We start from the raw sequence: 21,228 nt of genomic DNA on the forward strand, positions 1-21,228 counted from the left end.
ACACATCCCAGAATGAAAGTTGCCACATTTCAACAGTAATGCCTTCTCTTAGTTTAAGCCTCCTCTCTTCTGCTAGTTTAACAGAGTAAGGACATTGTGAATAATCATATTTAAGTCCTTAGCGCCATCTACTGGCAAAGAAAAACCAACGCACATATAGTACTGTTTTCTCTTGGAATGACTAGCAGTGGGAGATTCACATTAAAGCTACTTTTTTTTTATTACCAAAACTATGAAAGTTTGTGTCTAAAATTTAAAAAAAATATTATTGCTATTATGATAATGATAATAATAATAAACCTTTATTTAACCAGGATAAAACGTGTCCTGCCCAAGACAGGCAGTAGTACAATTTACAGACATTAACAGCAACATTAAAACAGCACCATAATCATCATGCATGTAAGAAATAAATAGACTATAGTACAAATGTTCAACAAACGTAGGCTTAGTGACATTACAAAACCAGTTCAAATCAGTTAAAAACAACCATAGCCAGAAGTGTGTGCCTCCAAGTCATTCAATAGCCCTTTAAAATGGTTCAGTGAGAATGAACTCCTTCAGTTTTAGGTAATTTTGGAGAGCATTCCAGTTGCAAACTTGCTTTTTGACTAAATAAAAGCAAAAACATAGATATGATGAGAGCAGACCTAAAATACTTTTATAAACAAAAATGAGCCTGTGTTTACAACTGCCAGGACAAATCAGACCAACCAACACGACTATATAATATGCAATAAATCAAAGTTAACCAGGCACTTATATACTACTACTTTCATCCATTCATTCATGGCACTTTTCCATGCAGTATTATTTTCTTCCCCACATCTATCATACCTATTCACATGCTGCCAGCACAGCTGTCTGGAGTACTGTGACGTGTAAGTGTTTTGTCCAGCGACACAAAGGTGTTTAGACTAGAGGAGCTGGGATTGAACCTCCTACGTTTCAGTTAAGACAACCCACTCTTCCTGCACAGCTGCACCCGATAATATGTTTTTTAAATTAAGTTTTAAATGATTTTTCAGCTCTTATAACACATAATCACAACACTAACACGGGTAATTGGTGTTAATGTTGTGGCAGAGAAGTGTGTTGTGTATCAGTGACCTGTTTTATAACAGGTCACTTTTAAATCCAGGCAGAAATCCTTCTGCATGGCTTGACAGAGTCTAAAACACACTGAGCAGCCACAACAGTAAAACTTCAATGATTTAAGGGGCCTTGCTTATAATTCAGTGTGTTTGTTTGCTGAAGAGCTCACAGTTCTCCCTCTGCTCCGTCTCACTGTCTCAGCCCAGTCCTTGTTGATGGTCAGAGAGCTGAAAGACGTGGAGGTTGCGGCCCCCAATGAAGCCAGCTTCGAGTGTGAAGTGTCTGCTCCCGTCGTCAAAGCTCCCGTGTGGAGTTTGAATGGCGAGGCCTTGCAGCCCAGCTCTCGTGTGCGCCTGGAGAAGATGGGCACAGTCCACAGGCTAACACTCAGACAAACCTCCACGGACATGAGTGGAGTGGTGGAGTTCACGTCAGGCAAAGCGAAGAGCAGCGCTCAGCTTCGGGTGCTGAGTAAGTGAGAGAAGAAGCTGTTTATAAATGTCTGTTACATTCAAACCATTGTCAGATGAGTGCAAGTCTATCATCTCCACACAACTCTCTGTGTTTCTCAGTATAGCGGTGCTAAGCTCTCCAATCAAATGATAATATTACCACACTGCACATAGGAAGTGACTTTTTAAATGTCAAGACAGACAAAGGCAAACAGCAACAACACTGTTGCAAAGCATCACAAGTGATGTGTACATTAAAAGTTTCCTAAACTTTTAGGATGTCAACGTAAGTTAATTTTCCTGCTCACAAAACCCAGTTATTGAGCTGTACTGTGGTACTGCTGTATACACACAAACACTCCCACAGTCTGGTCTGATAGTTGTGCTTGACAGAGACACTTTTCAGGTGGATGCAGCTGTCAAATAATGATACATTGTTTCTGTTCATTATGATATCAACAACAGCAAAAATCATCAAAATATACATCCTGTAGTTTGAAAATTACTTTGATAGAAAATTATTTCAACTGTATTTTCCCTTCTGTAGGAATGGAAATCATAGCATTTATGCTACATTATTTCAAACTCTTAAAAATCAATCAAAGTATAGTTATAATATTCAATTCATAATCTGACTACTATGTGCACTCCTTGCTATTGCGCAATGTATCTGACTGGTGAAAGGCTTCAATTCAGCCCCCAGTGATGTAATTCCTAAACTAACCACTAGATGGAGGTAATGACTAAGTCTTGAGGTTATGGCACACTGAAGTCGCGACAGTCTACTATGAATTTTAGTCAACTACTAAACTGCTTGCCATCTATTCTGATAGCAGTGATTATTATTATTAATTATTGGTCTGATTTTATTTATTATTTATTTATTAAGTTAGTTAGTTCTCTGATTTGAACTTTTTTTTAATGTGAAAATGTTCTATATTAACTATTTTAATAATTGTTTCTGCACAAGTATTATTTAATTTGAGCTTTTCCCACACTGCATTGCTAGTCAATGAATTGATACACAAACTATTATCAAAAATAATAATTTGTTGCAACCCTGCTGTATATGTCTTGTAGAAGATTATGTCTATTGTATATTTTTTACTCAACAAAACAAAAACATCTCTTCTGTTGACATTCTTCTCTCTCTGTTACACACACATGCATGTGTGTCCACACAAACACTGAGCTTCTGAACGGTCTGCTGCGTTAAAGTCTGCTGCGTAACTTGGCATCGCACATGGTGCCCATAGCAATAAATACAGTAAATGTTTCTGGCTTAGAGAGCGCGGCATTCTGTAAGCAATAAAGGGTGTTTATGGTCCTACTCTATCTGTGGCCATGTAGGTCAAGCCCATCCTCACATGCCCCATGCTGCACTAGTTGACTGTGCTGGAGCGTAAGATATTTTTAGTTTTATTATGCTGGCTTAAGACCAAAGCGTGTTATGTTCGGTCATCTGGCTTAGGTCATAAGGCACTCATAAATCCAGTAAAGTAAAGGTGTCATGATGCATATCCAGAACTAAGCTACGAAAATAAATGCTAATTAAAGTGGTCAAAATGGAGTCATAGACAAAGGCATACTGTACATGAATCTGTTTTGAGCGGACGAAGGGAAATATTACATTTACATCTATCTATCTATGTATGTATCTGTTAGCATGCTATCATTTTAGCTAACAACCTCTATATATATATATCAGCTAGCATGCTATCATTATAGCGAGCACGCTATCTATCTATCTATCTATCTATCTATCTGTAAGCATGCTATCATTTTAGCTAACAGGCTCTCTCTCTATCTGTCAGCTAGCATGCTATCATTATAGCAAGCACGCTATCTATCTATCTATTAGCATGCTATCATTTTAGCTAACGAGCTCTCTATCTGTCAGCTAGTATGCTATCATTATAGCGAGCATGCTATCTATCCATCTATACATTTAGTACATGTAAAAGAAGTAAAATATAACAGAGGTATGTAATTTGACAGAATAAGGCCACAGTCTTTAACTGATGCTTTTCCTTGTCCACTCACATTTCACAGGTGACGCCTAAGCGACTTGAATCGTCTGTCTGTCTGTCTGACTGCTGCCACACAGACATGGATCCATTGCTCTTCTGACGCTGTCACGTTGTGACACTGATGTCGCTTATTATATTTCTACATGCAGTCTACAAATGTGGTTAAAACAGGGTTTGTCATGAATTGTCTTGCAGTTCAGTTAAAGTTTAGGGTTTCTCTGTGACTCACTTTTATGTAAACAGAGGTTTTTGTTTTTTTCTCCGTTCATTTAAAATGATGTTGTTGTGTGCAAAGAAAGTGTCAAAGCAGTTTCTATTTCATGATATGAAAAATGCAGTTGGGTTGTAAATAATGTTCCGTTTGGAAGTGTTTCGACTGTAACCGGAAATGAATGTGTTTGGGTTTTTTTTTTGGTATTCACCCGTTCATTCAAAGTACAGCTACAGTATGTGCATCATTATTTTGTAAAATTCAAAGCACACATTTAGAGTGAATTCAGGCTACCCATATTTATATATCACATTTTCCAGATGATTTGCCCCAGCTAAATATGCTGAATTATTATTTTTACACAATATAATTAACTCCCTATTACGTCCCCATGTATCAAAGATTAGTTTTTCATGGCTGTTGTGACATTAATTCAGATTCTTTTAGGTCTGAAGAGCAGTTGACACCGGTCAAGAAATGCCTCTATTTCCTATCTATTTTCATCATTAGTCCGTTGTATAAAAATAGTTTTTTTTTGTATATCTTTTAAAACTTTGAATGAAAAAAAACAAATAAAGTCTTTTAGAAAGTGGCTTGTAATGTAAACACATTGGGCCAAAAAAATCAAGTAATATAACAAAGAAATAGAACCCAGAGATTACTTGATCAACTTGATAACCAGGACGTGATTGGTTAGCTGATGGTGAATGAGTGGTTTTCGTATGAAACTTGTGCCATATTCCATTTCTGTTTTTTCCATTTGATTGTTTCCACCTCTGCTATGTTGTGCTGAGCGTTAGGTATGTGAGGGAAACAAAAAAAAACAACTGTAGTGAAATATGACCTGTTTCAATAAAACATGCTTTATTGATGCAACGTAGAAATATGTGTTTCAGTGATAAGCAGCAATTTAAAAATGCACATTACCATTTTTTTTTTACTTAAGTTACAGTATTAATATACACACACACCCACATAGGTTACCCCTATGAAGCTCAATATACAGATCCATAAAGCAGGACACTTGAGCTTAAATTCAAATTTACAGACAGTGTGCTTTCAAATCAGACATCAAACTTCTCTAAGACGCCTCCGCAGGTCACAGTCTGTACTGCATTATCAAAGGGCCACACACAGCAGTGGCTATTTCAGCTATAAACTCGAAAACAATAACAATAAAATAGAATTGAAACCAAATCAAAATGATTGACTAAAATACTTTTATAATGTATGTAGAAAAATATTTTTGCAGCTGTATGTCTGTGCATAAACCATCCCCTGAAGTCTGACTTTAAAAAGTCAAACATTATGTTAAAGATTGTGGTGTTTGTTTGCTTTTTTTTTGGCATAAAACAACATTTAAAAATGTTCTTACACGTTCACATATAAGAAAAAAACCCTATCAAAGTTTTAAACTGTAGAGATTAAAGGCTACTATTGTTGGCGACAGGTTACAGGATAGTAGAGACATTAAAATGACTCCGAACGTCACACTGAACAGCAATAATATTCACACTGTGTACAGTTTATACAACTCCTAACTACCACATTGAAATTATTCAATGGTTTTAACGTGGAGGCTGATCATACTGTAAGCGACTGCTGTCACATCATGACAACAACAACAACAACAACAACACAACGGCATAGCTGCACTGCAAAAGATGTCGTGTAATCCTCAATTTTCAATGAAACTTACATATAGGAGATTAAACGACATGGCATTTCTCTGCAGTATGGTCCTTGCAATGGTCCGTGACGACAGCCAGTGGTGGTGATTGTTCATGCTCTTGTGCCCGTGGTTCTGCTAACTTGAAGTCGTCTGCTGCTTGAGAGTGTCGTAGACGTCATCGCTTTTACTTAGTCTCTCAAAGAAGGGGATGAGATCCAGAAGCTCAGTGTCTGACATGTCATTGAACCAGGATGCTACGGGAACCTGGAGGTTTGAAAACAAAACGGAACATGGAGGAATTAAAATAAAATATTTAATGTGACGTCAGTGCAGTGAAGAGAATAGAAATAACATACAGCATTTTCGGGATGGAAGATGTAGGAGGCTGGGGAGTTGTCAATGATGATGACCTTGTTGAGGTCTCTTCCTAAACGACTCAGGTCTTTCACATAATTCCCTTTGTGAAAGACACATGACTCCCGGAAGAGACGGCTCTGGAAGGCGCCGCATTTGTCCAACAGGTCAGACACAGGATCTGCATACTAAAGTACAAAAAAAGATGTTTAAAAGTGATTTTACAGCAATGACACAAGGATACATTGATTTAAATTGTGTACTGACAAATGCTAAAAGCAATACATTTGTGAAAGAAAAGTGCTGCCTATGCAGGATAGATGAGAAGCACACAAATGATTTCCACTCAACACAAACACAGATCATTAAACTTGTGAGAAAATGTAGGTTTTAGGACAAGGACATGATTATATTATGTAAAAGTACAAGGTTAGATCGTGGGTTTTAGTCTTTTGAGGCCAAATACATACACACAAATCTGGAATAACAGCCCTTTTGAAATGCAAGTGCTTGTGATTCACACTTCAATGTTTATACATATAAATGCTATTTTTTTGGGGTGGGTTGTATCCGCAATCATTGACGTGATGTGTCATCTTGCTTGCTTGTCCTTTCCTTTTTTTCTTAATGTCTATGTGCTGCAGACATTTTAACTGAGACAGTTTAATTGTTGTTGTTACTTGTAATATTTTCCTGGATAACAAGAAATCCAAGCTTTATCCATCTTAGTTCACAAATTCCTGGACATTTTCAAATCCTACTTGGCAACTAAACCTGCAACCTGAGAAACTAAACTTACTTCTAGTTAACACCAAAAACAACCTGCATCAAATTTCAGTGTGACATGGAAGCATAGATATATATATATATATATATACATATATATCAGCACTACAGAAGTGAAAATGCAACACTCACGCTTGGACACTTAAAAAGGTGATAGAGACACGAGCAGCATTTCAACGCTGCCACTATCTCAAATGTTCTCATGATACCGTCATGTGCCACGGAGTCACTGACCAGATGTTTCAAAAGTTAAGGCTGAGGTTGACACAGTTTCAAGTAAATGCTAAGAGGTTAAAGTGTCTGTAGGTTTCGGCTGACATCGTAAACATTGTACACCATAATGTGTGAGTACTGTATACGCATGTGGAAGGACACCTATAAACTAGACACAAAAATTAGACTTCCAGTAATTCTGAGCGTAAGCGTTGCTGAAACAACAGGTGTCGCTTTACAGAACATGTCAAGTACTGATAGATTTGTTTTTATGGCAACCAGTATGTGCACTCACTCACTCACTCACTCACTCACTCACTCACAATGAAACAACTAAAATAAGTGATAGAACCCGAAGCGCAGTCTGACCTTGGCTAAGCTCGCGGTGAACAAAACACACTCAAACAGTTCTCCCATCCTCTGGAGGAATTCGTCGACGTGGGGTCTCTTTAACACGTGCACCTGAGCGGAGACACAATATGAATACAACAAGGAGTATGAAAACAATATACGGTTATAATGAGGGGAAATGTGGAAATGTAAAGAAATGTTGAAAAACATCCTTCCAGCAGGTGCACTCACTCATTATTAAAATCTTTTTATCTTGTGTCTACTACACATTGCCATCTCTTTTTGTGTATAATATTTTTCTTGTATCACATTTTGATAAATTAGGCATGTGTGGCATTTTGTTTAAGGTTAAAACATACCAACATAAAATAATTGTACGCTGCAAAATTTGACCGTAAAATGTATTATTTGCTTAAAAATGACTCATTTAAACATGTATGGTATATATGTGAGGGTTTATGATTATTATTATTATTATTATTATTATTATTGTTGTTATCAATAATAATAATAATACTAGTATTGCATTATTATTTATTATTACTATTATTATTATTATTATTATTATCATTATTATTATTATTACAACATGTCATAGCATGTAAATGTGTCTGTTGACACTTGCATGTTGATATGGGGTTTTATTCAATAAAAGATGTCCTAATTCAAAATTGTATTTAAAAATGAACCCTAACCCACAAAATGGTCGGTTATTAAATATGAAACTGCAATTTGAGAATGGGTTTGAGAATAATTATATTTCTTAGGGTAACCCACTGTCTTATGTTGCTATAATTACACACCTAAATAAAAAAGACTACTAACTACTGAGATGCTAGTGACCTTGTTTCTGAACCAAGTCATCCAGAATAGGCTTTCGCCACTTAAAACAAGCCTATCCTGGATTACTTGAAGCAGACCCAGGCCCTCTGGACACCACAGCTCCTCTGTCTTCTGGAAAGCCCAGCACAACAGATTTTTATATCATTATACCATTTACAGTCACTGCCATTCCCCAAAGGAACACGAAGGAGCGGGGCACAACATGCGCCACAGCCTGAGATTGATGTCCAGTGATTTCTGAGAAGCCCGACAAGCTTTCGTCATGTCGTCAGGCCCCTGAAATAGCCACCTGCTGCTTGGAGCCATCAACAAGCAGAGCTACAGCACTGTCAAGACACCAGCGCAGTGTTCCCAGTGCAAAGTGGAGTCCATAAGGGACTTTTATCATTTTTTTTATCCTGTTTCTCAGGTCAGGTGGTGTTTCAACCACACATGGTTACTAGTGTGTGGTGTATATTATACAGTGTGGTGATGGTCAGTGCGGCTTGTACACAAGTAGAAACCGCGGTGATTGTTGCTACGTATACATTAACATTGAGTGGTATAAATAAATGGGTCAGCTTAAGAAGATAAGCATTAAACATACCTGATAATCCGTTCCATCAATTTCCACTGGAATGATATAATCAGCATTGTTCAATGGCTGTGGAGAATATGAAATATAACAAAGAGGAACATTAATGGCAGAAAAAAATAAGCAATTTCCACTGCGTGCAGGTTACAGCGACTGCAGTAAATCAGGAATAACGACGAGTCAAATAGACACGGAGACGCCACCTCAGCATCTTTACAGTCACACAACACTGTTAATAATACGACTCTGATTAATGCCGTCATTAAAATACAGGCACTGCAGAAAATGACTCGTAAAAAAATATGCCCCTCAAATCTAAGTGTCATCCCAGCTGTGATCAGTCTTTGCATTATTGGTTAACTCTGTGTGAACAAATAGAACATGTGCTGCCCAATCAAAGAATAATTAGTGTGAATAAACAATAATCTACTTTTGTTGTTTTTGCTCATCATAATCCAATCATACGGTATTTTTTGATCACTGCTGCTTCTATGAAACTACATGTTTGTTGTCTTTGTATTTTTTGTCAGCACTGACATCACTGAGTCGCCAAGAACCACAGGAACACGGAACCACAGAACAAGGAACCACAGATTTAAGCCACTTCACAAAATAGGAGTAAAATCTACACCTGATTAAATCTTTCACTTACACTTTATTTTAATATTAGACAACCACTTCCAAAAGGAAAATGAGGGCTGTGCTTCGTAAACTGCACCAAAAATGTGTTATTTTTTTAGACTTCAGTGTTGGAATGTGACACAATCTGACAAGTCAAGTTAGCAGTAAGTTAGCAGCTCTCCCGTCGTCTCTCTGTGAGCTGATAACGTTGTTATTTTTGTTTTTCTCTTTCCTACAGACTTTGGTGTGGGAGAGTGAGTGGTTTAAAGACTTCAGTTTCCAATGATTTTTCCTTGTGTCCCCATTAGCATCTGTACCTCAAGTATGGTTGAATTTTGAATAGCTTATATAGTGAGCTCACTGGCCTTCCTTTATAATACCCAGTGCTATTTTTAGTATATATGTCAGAGTAATAATGACTTTTATTATCCTGCTTGTGTTTTAACATGTAGTTAACAGAGTCTGACCCTGTTTACACAGTGAGCGCCGATATCCAGTGACATCCTTTCGGGCAGTCTGTGACCTGAGAAGGACTAAACACCACATGACATTCATTACATAATTTGAGGAGACACGGGAGCCCTAATATTCAGCATTGGTTACGTTGTTTGCCCAAACGCTACCATAAAAGGCATCAAACTAAACATAAAGAATCTATATGTCTTGGAACAACGTAAAAGCCAAAAACAGTTGAAGAAGTTATGTCTCGGTTAAGAATAGCCACTCCATTTACGGTTGCCTGGCAACTGAAAAACGTCTGGAAGCTGCTGCCCCGCGCTCGGCCAAAAGAAATAAGCGACATGTGGTAGTGCAATCATACAATAGAGCTCATCCATAAAAGTGGAGAACCTGTTAAGATTGATGATAAATATTTGTATGACACATAATCCAGGTCTTCCTGGAAAAAAAGAGATGCTGATACTGGAGAGGGTTTATTTTTAAATCATGGGAAAAACTTTAAATCTGCTTGTGGAGCAACACACATTGTTTAACTCACACACACAGGACAAACGCCGTGACCTTGATGTCACACGGCGATAAGACACAACCAATATACTGCAGAAAAACTGTTTTCTGCAGTACATTGACAGTATAAAATCTTTTTCTTTTTTGATCAATTAATTAATTGATTAATTCATTATTTATTTGTTAATTCATTCTTTTTTTAGTTAATTGTAAGCGCATCAGAGTTTATCTAATTTTACATTCACTTGCATGACGTTACAGGTCATTACATGCTTTCAATATTTGTAAGTTACTGAATCATCTGATGCTACACAGTGTCATACGTGCGCTAAACAAAAAGAAAATGGGCAATAAATTCACAATAACAAAAAATGGTATATGGTTATTTCATATCATGTATGTTCATCGGTTCATATCTACAGCTTATCTACATTTAGCCTCTTAAATGTGATTTTTCATTTGAATCCAGAAGGAAAAGGATAGGGCAAAGTACATTAGCCTGTTGGAAAGATTTCTTCTTTTGAAATAAAGACTAATTCTCTGATTTTTGCCTCTTAAATGTGATTTTTTTTTTCTGATTTATTTGATTCTTTGTGATAGTAAACTGAAAATATTTGGTTTATGAACAAAAGAAGACGTTTGGGGAAAAACCCGGTTGACATTAACAACATTATGCCACAAAATAACAAATTGGTTTTGTTATTTATCTAAATGTCTCCAGTATGCACATTCATATGCAGTATACAAACACTACATATAACGATGAGAAAGGAGGCCAACTTACCTTAAATGAACTGTGGACAAGTGTTTCATCCAGATCAATGACGACACAGATCTTCCCCGTGTCATTGGATATCATCGTCGGCAGCAGTGGTTTCGTTGGAACCTTAAGACAAACAAAAGCACGGCTGCAATTAAAATGGACGTTTAAGCTTCCAAACATGCAATAGGATCAGCAGCTACAGCGTAACAAGTGCATACTTTCAACCGCAGAAGTGATCATCTCAACATATTGTGAGGGACGCAGAGGACATAGTGCTCATCACATGTGTATGTTTTCTTGTCACTTAAGAGCCTGGATTGTGTTGTGGTGTTTCAGTGAGTGTGTGTGTGTGTGTGTGTGTGTGGGGGGGGTGTTACAGGGCATCCTGCTACAGCTGCTGCCCTGTTGATGGAGCAACTGGATTGGAATCGCTACGCTGTGTCTCATCCTTCATCGAGTGGCCAGAGATGTGTGTTTGTTAGTGTGATCGGGATTCTAAAAACAAGTCAGCTGCCTGTAACGCTGCTGTGTTTGTCTGTGTAGATGATGGCAGGAGGAGATTCTGATTCTAATTCGGAACATTCCCCTCGGTTGCTTCACAGTGAAGGTGTGGACATTCATAATACCTGCTCTATTGGTGGAATGCAGTACTCGCAGTCACAAAGCTCAGAGGACTCGTCATCGCTCGGCTCCTCTTCTGAGTCGCTGCTCTGTTCGTAGCCGTTTTCGTCCTCGATTTTGTCGCGTGTGGACACAACGCTGTGAATGATATCTAGAGGGTATCTCATGTCTGTTGAACTGTCGTTTGACCCGGAGTCATTGTCTGATTCTGGAGTTGCTTCGTTGGCCGTTTCTTCTGCTACACTCTCGCTCACTTCAGAAACTTCAGTAATTCCATTAGTGACTGCTGGGCAAACTCCAGGGGCCTGTAACTCAGTCTCACTCTCGGATGGAGGATCATCTGCTCCTTCATTCCTTGGAGCGATCCCATCAGCTTTCCCACACAGTATCTGATAATTAAGTCCATTTGAGGCTTGTTTAAAAGAAGACTGAACACTTTCGATCTGATATGCATAGTAATCCTCAACATCGAGGTCACCCAACGCTTCATCGCCTTCATTGTCAATCAGCGACCAATACGGCTCCTTTTCTGAACATTCAATAAATGGTTTATCTTCGGGCTCATTGTCCTTTTTGCAAACAGTGACTGATTCATGACTCGGGACGTCACAGAACTCCTCTTCATAAGCGTCACCTTCGACGGAGATGTCCTCAGCACATGGTGCACACATTGTCTCCTGACTACCAGGTGACAAACACTCCTCAGCTTCTTCCTCTTCTTCATTTTCTGTGTAAAGTGCTTTACCTTCTTTTTCTTCATCATCATCTTCTTCTTCTTCTTCTTCATCTTCTTCTTCTTCTTCTTCTTCTTCTTCTTCTTCTTCTGCTGCTAAACTCGACTCAGTCTCTACGATCCAGTCGTCGGGATCTGTCTCTGACTCACAGTCAACTGTGGAACTTGGATCTGCTGCGTCTCCGTGTGCTTCTTCAGAAGATACAGCAGTTTCCTGTGCATTCATTTCCTCATTTGAATCCTCAAATGTATCAGCATTCTTGGCAGCATCGTGTTTTGCTGCCTCTTCGAGATACAGGCACTCGTGTATATCGCCGCCATCAAAGCAGGAGATGTAGCGTTGCTTCGGTGCAAATGCGTGTCCATGATAGTCGCCGCTGTCAAATAAATCAAAGTAACCATTATAATTGGAGGGCATTTTCTTTGTATCCTCATTGCTTTGATCAGCACGGCTTTGTTCTACTTCGTCCTCGTCTTCACATGATTCCCACTGCGTCTGCTCGTCGCCTGAATCTTCCTTCTCGGATTCCCCAAACAAGTCAGCGAATGGATCTGAAGGAATACTGCCATTACGGCAAGTCTTGAAAGATTTGGTTTCGACGGAGGAGCAATCCGAGAGTCGGTCTTCTTCAGCGCAGGACCCCGAGCCGTCAGAGGCTCTGTCAGAAGCGGCACATTGCTGACTAGATTCATACTCTTCACTTGTCTCAAAGTCGTCATATCCGCACATCTCACAGTGATCTGTTGACATGTCTAATGTAGGAGTTTGCTGAGAGAGTTCTTGAGCTTCCTGGAATTTCTCACAGCATTCGCTGGCAAAGTCGACAAGTTCACAGTCATCAGAATCTCCCGATAGTGTCGCCTCAGTTCCATTTCGCTCGCACAAAGACCTCTCTTCTTCATCCTCTTCAATCTCGTCATCATCATAGTCATCTTCGTCACTGTTTGTGCACTCAGACTGGTTCTGAATTTCCTCACACTCGCCGCAGTCCAATGAGTTATGAGGTTGTGAGTCTTCTGTCGATGTGTCCTCCTCAGAGTCAGAGCACTCGCTCCGCTCATCCTCAGACTCGTATCGTTTGAGCGATTCAAGGTTGTCGCCGTTTCCCGATATGAAATCATCAGACATCTCGTGCAGCCCCAAACTGTCACATTCAACCACCAGTGTGTCTGGCTCAAAGTCAAAAGACTCAAACTGTTGAGCGGAGGGCTCGCATTGTTGAAATAGTCTGAGGTGTTCTGCACTGTGTTCACAGGAAGGACAACATTTGATGCTATGATTAGCACTCTGCTCAGAGGACTTCAAACAGTCAAAGTGTTGAACACATTCATTACACGACTGGCTTAACCTGGATGTCTCGCAATTATCAAGGCTTTGGTTGGATTCCAAAAAGCCGTTGCTTGTTGGATATTGCACGAAGCTATCGGCATGTCCGTTACCATATGAACCGCATTCAGCCTCACAGTTACTCATCGTGCAGTGTTCCAGGCATTGAAGAGAAGAGTCCATGTCCCTGGTGACAATTTGCTCTTTGTATTCCACGAGGACCTTTATGCCAAGTTCAATACTGTCCTGCAAAGGATCTGCAGTTTTTGTTAATATGGCAACCTCACGTTGTTCTGTGAGCATGGCTTCAGACGAGGACTCCCTTTCTCCAGACAGTTTAGCTTTCTCGGCGTTTTCCAAATACATTGTGAAACTACTTCTTCTCAAAAGTTAATGCTCCATTAAATCGGGGGATGTTGTCGATTCTAAGGAACCTGCAGAATCCAAGTCCAATAGACTGGCAGGTGGCGGTTGGGTCCATCCAGAGTGGATATTCACACGGCTGGTGGGGAGGGGGGGGGAGTCACTGGCGTCTCCAACCAGTGCGAGAGAGTAACAGCAACAGGAGCAGCATGCACGATGACATGACAGGTTGTCACAACCAAAACTGAGACGACCACTTGACTCCTCCCCCTCTTTCGACTGAGACTATTTATTTTGGGGCTTGGATTGAAGTGACAAATAACTTCAGGAATATCAAATCTCTATAAAAGGCTGAAGTAAGGCATAAATCTGGAATGGACACCTGAGTACATTTGACTATTTGATCTCCGGACCATAACAGCCTAAAGCCAAGTTGTTTTCCAAGAGTATACCCACTTATATTGTTTGAGTTGTTATGACCCCCATAAACGAGGTGTGATCACTCACTGGTGCACAAATGACAGTCGTAGCATATTTTAATTCGTATAGTTCAGTCCTGTCTGGAAAAATATGCAACAATATAAACGGCGACTTAGAGAATTGGAAAACCACAATTAATTGGTTTCTTAAAGATATTTTATTATCTGACATTTTACTGCAATATTTATCCAATATCGATTTGGAAAATACTTAACTGTGTATGTACCGTGTCCTAATCTAGTCTAACCCCGTGTGAATATTTTTGATATTTAAACAACCTTAACACAACTTTAATAATTGACAAATTACATAATAGATTTCTATAGTTATTTTAATCACCCCTGATAGCTGATCTGAATTATACTTGTACGCCAAAAGGTGTCTCTAGTGCAGCCTCTCGTGTAATGTGTCTTGCCCGTGGCACCACTGCAGTTGCTGTTTTTGGACTTTTGGCAGTGTGGAAGTCTACCAGTCAGAGGTGCACTTCTTCGGGCAATTACTCCGATTTCTGCACCTTCGTCATCCTGATTGATGCCTGAACGAGGAGTACTTCTCGAAGGCCGGTGTACCTCCTGACGCAGGAGAGATGAGTAAACACGTACAGCTCTGAGCCAAGAAAACACGTGTTTCATGGATCACACGGCCGTCAATCAGTACCGACCACATGCTGTGAAAAGACCATGAAGGTGGAGGGCGACAGAAAGTTAATATCACAGCGAAGAGTTAGACGAAGGATGGTTAGTAATGTTGCCAGAGGAACTTTTTTTGGCGGAGTCCCTATTTCATCAATGATATGGGGGGGGGAATTGTTGTTCACTGCAGGTGGCTGCGTGACACAGACAGCAGCAGAGAGTGCAAAAAGCCTCTGCTGTGAGGATTCTTAGTGCGAGAGAGCTGATAAGGAGATGATGTCCACACCGATTCCAAAGTCCGGTTATATTTTCCAATATGATCCTTCTTCAGTATGTACCTTTAAAAATGCTTCAAGTGAATTACTTCTAAATTCTAAATTCGTTCTAAAGTCACATCCGGCCAGGATTCGATTCACTTGACATGACATCCCAGTTGGCGCCACTGCTTGTCCAGTGCATCTGATCTGCGAACCCCCGCTGTGTGCTGTCATGTTTTGCATTGCCCGACCCCGGCTATTTCCGACGCACAGCAAAAGGTTATAGACGTTGCATAAGAAAGCATAGGTGTACATGTCAGCCCTTGAAAATAATCAGGTGAAGATGTGCTAAATGGGTTCAATTCTACACTTCGTTCTTTGTTAAAGCTGTCGTCTGCAATCAGCAATCACTGATCTGCAGTGACATGGCTCTCGAAGTATCAGAGTATCCCACAACAATATCCAATCAGAGGCCAGAAGTCCACAAAGTCGTTACAGCAGCTTTAAAGGTTGTAGTATGACTGAAAATACAGTATAAATGATGTCTTATCTCCACCCAACCCCGAGACATCACTAACTCATGTCAGAACCACTATTGACACACACAGGTGGTAGAAAACGTTCTATCAGCTGGTGTCGAGAGCGATGAGAGCCGGTATTTGCAAAGAAAGAAAAAGCGGTGACAAACTTGCCGCGCCCTGATGAGCAGTCCGAGCTGTCAGCTCAGACATTAGCATGGCGCTCGAACAGAACTAAATCTGTGGCCTCTGTATGGGTGTGAATGTGTGATTATTGCATAAGTGGCAACCCATCAACATGTGGAGTCATCAAATTTAGACTCTTGTGTTTGGATTTTAATGTCATTTGTAAAACGTAAAAAGTTGTAGATGTAAGGAGGAGGGAGGGTAATGCTAATAGCAGGTGTATTTTCTTCACAAGAGAGTTTTTAGAAGTACAGTAAAAGGTTTGGTTGCTATTGTCTTCAACATTAAGGCGTTTTAAAGAATATTATTATTCTGATTTGGAATGTGGATATTTTCTGCTTCTCTATGACGTAAACTAAATGTTTCTGGTTTGAAATGCGCTACAGAGCTCTGGGACAACGCACTATGCCAATATTGCATTTTCACTACACCTGACCTCCATGCTTCCAGAGTTTGTATCCACGGTAACCACCTGAAAAACGATAGGACGTATTGTAACAATCAAATTCAACTATAATTGCTTATCTTAATGCAAACCCCTATTAACCTTCCTCTTTGGCCTAGTTTTACCTCCATTTAGGAACATGACTGACCTAGTTTTGGATGCTTATGGCCTGTTGACTTCTTCATTTAGCTGTAGCTCAAACTGGACCAAGCCACAAGGGAACGGTCATTAAAGCCTGGGCACGTTTCTTGGTCCCAAGATGAGAGGTCTGTGTGCAAACACATGCGTGGTGGTAATTGGGCAGGTGAAAGTTGTCGTGTTAAAAGACATCACGCTGCCCTGGGGATTGGCTCTTCTGGCATTACACACTGACGTGCCTAAAAATAGCCAGTGAGAGCAGCTGCTGACAGTGGTTAATGATGAGATTCTCAGCCACAAACAGTGACAAACAAAACACTGTTGTCTCACCTACACATCACGGAGGGCAACGGCGAGTCAGTGTGTTTACACTGCACAAAAAACGGCTTCACAAAACGAACTGAGATAAAACCACTGTATAAAGTCACTGTGAGATCATGTCATTCCCAAAGCCTCCAAATAACATCAACACAATCCCAGCCTGGACTGATAGCACTGGCTCCTCCTTGAATGATTTACGTTCCAAGAATAAAAGAGGTCCCAAAACTAAACTGAAATTCAGGATTCTGAGAGATCTCCTGAATTTCCAAACCAAACCACCCAAAGTGGAACTAAATGGGAACACTCCCTATACTCCCCAACTCCCAATCAATGTTTTAATGTGCAAACATCTCAATGCTACTCAAGCACTATATAGTGATCAGGACAGAGGATGTACAGGTTCTACAGAATGTGTACAAGATTTGATAATATAAATGATTTCATATAAAAAATTTTTGGGTAGAAATCCAATACTCGAGACTAAGATGACACTTTTTCCAATACCACAAAACGCACCTTCAAAATGTCATCGTCATTCGTCTGAATTGAAACACAAGTGCGTGTAATGAGAGCGGTGGAAGTGATCTCCTGCTGCCAAAGGCCATAAACTTTTCAATGACCCTTCATGTCTCTTTGAGAGTTTTGCAATGCGGCACATAGCTTGCGGCAGCATAAACAAGTTTTTACTGAGCAGCCCCATGTTACATGTGTGGGTCAAATCGTGATAGACCAAGGACGACCTTTAAACACTGACACTCCACTAGCATTTCAGGGCAACACACCGACCGCCGTCCTCTGCAACCACATTTTAATAAGGTTAATATAAGGTAATCATAAAGGCTTTTCACACTATTGGGATTGCAGCTAAATTTCTGACTTGCTGCACATAGTATTATGTTCCTCCCCATGTGTGTACTGTGTAAGACGCAAACTGGACTGCAACATTCCTCACACCTCCCAGGCTAAGAGGCCCAGACACCGATAATGAGGTTACAAGGGGCCGCAAAGACCTCACGTCACATGGGCATATTTCAGCCTGGTTAGTTAAAAGAAGACTTATCTGCGAGCCTTTCAGGCTGGGTGTGCACTGGCTGCTTCTATTCCTATCCAGATGCAGAAAGAGCGCGGCCTCCCACGACCGACTTTCTGGCACTCTGACATCCGATTCCCTGTTACGATCTGACAACTTGCTTCGCACCCCTGCAGAGCAAACGGTGTGGCAGGTTCATGGTGGCCAAGCTGCTCCTATAGGTCGGGTCAGCCATAAGGTCTGAGCAATTCTGAAAATATTCACTGTACAGACGTGATGCACATTTTCAAACAGAAAAAGCTGAATCTCTTCTTAAGATATCATAGACTTAGTGAGACTCTGTGATTCGTGCCTGCAGGGAAGTGCTCACCACTGCCTGTGTCAGTACCTCCTCCCACACTTCAGATAATGATTGTGAATATGGTGGGGGAGTTCTACATGCACTTGTCTTATCAACACAATAAAAAACCCCATTTGAACACAGCACATTATACACAGGAGCCTATAATTCAAATCCAACAGACAGACATGCCACCAAAACAGCAACACACAACACATCATCTTCTGGGAACATCCAAGGTCAGCTTATTTTAGAATGGTTATTACAAATCCATGCATCTGAGACAATTAAATCTGAAGCCTGCTGTTGTGAACTCGGTCCCCATAACGTCCCCATCCACCACAGCAATGTGTGTCTGCCACCTTGAGGCAGATACAGGTCACTGCATGGAGTTGAGATAATGGAATGGGAAATGACATGAACTGCTTATGAAGGAAGTTTGAACAAATTTCCCTCTTTGACATCCTGTCCAGCATGTGACGCTGTTTGTTTCTCAGCAAACTTGGTCTTGTCTCATTTTATGACCTTGATCTTAAACCACTCCCTTTTTGCCCTCTCCTTACAAACTTACACTTGGTTTGCATTATCACACAGAGGGACCACAAAGTGCTATTTTAAGCTTAATTACCAGCGGTAGAGTGGCCAGGATGTCCCATAGTTTGGCTTCTCTTTTATTCTGTCCCCCTTGGCCAGGTGTCCTTCCACAGCTGGGAGTGTTACTTAATTAGAGGGGACCATTGACCATATAGAGACATTCTGTAGAGTAGAGGTAGTGGGTTGTGTGGGGGGCCTTAAAATGAGCAAAGACATGGTGGCTATTTTGCAACAAGTTTCTGTGGTTTAACAAAGCAGTTCATTTGACAATTTTGCCTTTTCTCATGTGTCGGTCTGAACTCAAGCTCCCTCATGTGGCTCAACGATGTACTGCAGATACGCATCTTTAGTAAAAGGCTGGAAAAGTCCTGTAAATTCAACTCATTTGTGGGACGCCATCCAGTCTCACTCAAAGATTCTGACTATTACCAACTTAGTTGTAAACTTTATTTATGATGAGCATGATTCAAGTAATATACAGTAAATTGTCCACTGGATTGCACCGTAAGAGGACGTGTAGGCTCGTTGTGTTAGAATTTAAATGTTGTATCAGTGATGACACATTAGAGGACGTCCACACGGGCAAACGACTGGTCTGTGCCTAGACTGTTCTCCACGAACACCTCGTACTTTCCGGCGTCAGACGACTTCGCATTTTTGATCGTCAGGATTGTGTTGGTGTCTCCAACATCAAAGAACACCCTGAAAGACAAAGCAGCACATCATATAAATGAAGATGGAGATGATCTATAATATAATATTTGTACATATATGTATATAAATATGTGTATATATATATATATATATAAAATATTTATATATATAAATGTGTGTGTGTGGATATGACTGAATTTCCTCTGATAGAGCTCACCTGTCATCTTCTTCAATATCATCTCCATCTTTGAGCCAGGCGACATCTGGTGGAGGTTCTCCACTTATCTCAGCCTTGAGCACAACTGTTGTCCCCCTCTTGCCCTTGACGTTATTTGGCCCTTTGGAAACCTTAGCAGGGACTGTGAGAATGATTAAGGTGAGTTCTCTGTCAGCGATATGATTTATAAAATACTCAAAATAGAAGGAAGATTTGGAACTAAATTTACTGCAGTGACCTGAAAATAAAGTGTGAAAAGTAATCATTTTATATCAGCAATCGAGATTTTTAAATGGGTTATTGACAAACGCCAAACAACTGGTTCTGTCTCAAGGTAAAAGAAGCACATTTCTCACATGTTAGAACTATTTTGCATGTAGTTTTATGAAATAAAATAATCTCTAATAACGTGTACACACCCTCCACTAGAATACAAGCAGATCCCGATGTCTGTCCAAAAGGATTCTTAATGGTCACCGTGTATTTCCCCAGATCGGCCAGAACCCCATCTCGCACCACAAGGGCCACAAAATCTGGGTCTTCAAACACGTAGCGGTACTTGGGACCATCCTTCAGTTCTTTGCCGTCCTTGTACCAGACGATGAAAGGATCGGGGAATGCACTAACTCTACACTCCAGCTTTGCGGCGCTCCCCTCAACGAGGACCACATCTTTGAGCTCCTGCAGGATCTTTGGAGGCCCTTTCTCCCGCAGCTCTTTCCGTGACCTATGTGGGAAACACAATGATATATCAAGTCAAAAAGTACCGACGACACACAACAAACGGTACAGTAAGCACATGCATTTCAGCACCTGTGTCCACGATAGGACGCTTGGATTCGGATAGCTGCCTCCTGGACGTGTGGATCGCTAATGTTCAGAGTGCACCCAGGAGGGGGTGCGGCCTTTGCTTTAGACATCTGCAGGAGTTAAAGCTGGTTAGTGCTCAAGAATCAGGGAGAGACATAGGGAGTTATATGCAACAATTTAGTTTTAGGTAGATTTCTCACCTTAAAGATCCTCTTCAAGCTCCACTCTGCTTCTGATCCACTCCAGAGTCAGCAAACGTAAAAGGCCTCACACTTTATATGTGATGGTCAGGACGAGCTTTGCAGGTCCTAGAGGACTAAGTCAAACAAATCACCACCCAGAAGTTCCTTTGCCTTCTTTGGATACTAACTATTACTTCTACATGACAAGCCTGTAGACTGAAGATGAGCAGCAAATGTTACTGAGACATTTTCACATCCTTATAAAGGATTATAATCAGATACTCGGGAGAATCCTCGGCACAGTGAATAGTTTTGTTGGTAGTTATTTAAATAGTTGAGGGGGGTGCATTGAAATGTGAGTCATCCCTGGTGAAAACAAGCTCCTGATTGATGGACAACAAAGCCGCTCGGTGGGAGTAGCAAAGAATGAACATTCCGCTGTGCATTCA

General features: G+C 40.4%; 3 protein-coding genes and 1 long non-coding RNA gene across 5 annotated transcripts in view; 1 reads left to right on the forward strand and 3 right to left on the reverse strand.

Annotated features, from left to right (window-relative positions):
• The window catches only part of obsl1b (obscurin like cytoskeletal adaptor 1b), a 31,798-nt gene extending 27,134 nt beyond the window's left edge, over positions 1-4,664 (forward strand). For both annotated transcript variants that reach the window (XM_044018267.1, XM_044018266.1), the window contains 2 exons: positions 1,297-1,566; positions 3,600-4,664. In XM_044018267.1, coding sequence (XP_043874202.1) covers positions 1,297-1,566; positions 3,600-3,610 — 281 coding nt within the window. In that variant the 3' untranslated portion in view covers positions 3,611-4,664. The remainder of the gene's footprint in view (positions 1-1,296; positions 1,567-3,599) is intronic.
• Positions 281-3,654, reverse strand: LOC122763254. The gene is made up of 2 exons (XR_006358973.1): positions 3,591-3,654; positions 281-1,562 (listed from the first exon to the last, which is right to left on the reverse strand). It is a non-coding gene; the product is annotated as an uncharacterized LOC122763254 (long non-coding RNA).
• Positions 4,633-14,164, reverse strand: LOC122763243 (probable serine/threonine-protein kinase kinX). Its single transcript, XM_044018269.1, has 6 exons — positions 11,558-14,164; positions 10,953-11,054; positions 8,594-8,650; positions 7,183-7,275; positions 5,817-6,002; positions 4,633-5,724 (listed from the first exon to the last, which is right to left on the reverse strand). Exons 1-6 carry the CDS (start codon positions 13,976-13,978, stop codon positions 5,596-5,598), a joined length of 2,988 nt encoding a protein of 995 aa, XP_043874204.1. The 5' UTR covers positions 13,979-14,164; the 3' UTR covers positions 4,633-5,595.
• A 5,196-nt stretch (positions 14,165-19,360) lies between these two features.
• Positions 19,361-21,070, reverse strand: LOC122765281 (SPEG neighbor protein-like). Its single transcript, XM_044019449.1, has 5 exons — positions 20,798-21,070; positions 20,601-20,707; positions 20,207-20,514; positions 19,788-19,929; positions 19,361-19,618 (listed from the first exon to the last, which is right to left on the reverse strand). The coding sequence occupies exons 2-5, from the start codon at positions 20,705-20,707 to the stop codon at positions 19,480-19,482; spliced, it is 696 nt and encodes a 231-aa protein (XP_043875384.1). The 5' UTR covers positions 20,798-21,070; the 3' UTR covers positions 19,361-19,479.
• Between the last annotated feature and the right edge of the window lie 158 nt (positions 21,071-21,228).

Source organism: Solea senegalensis, linkage group LG2 (genome assembly GCF_019176455.1).
Source record: "Solea senegalensis isolate Sse05_10M linkage group LG2, IFAPA_SoseM_1, whole genome shotgun sequence".
NCBI lineage: Eukaryota > Metazoa > Chordata > Actinopteri > Pleuronectiformes > Soleidae > Solea > Solea senegalensis.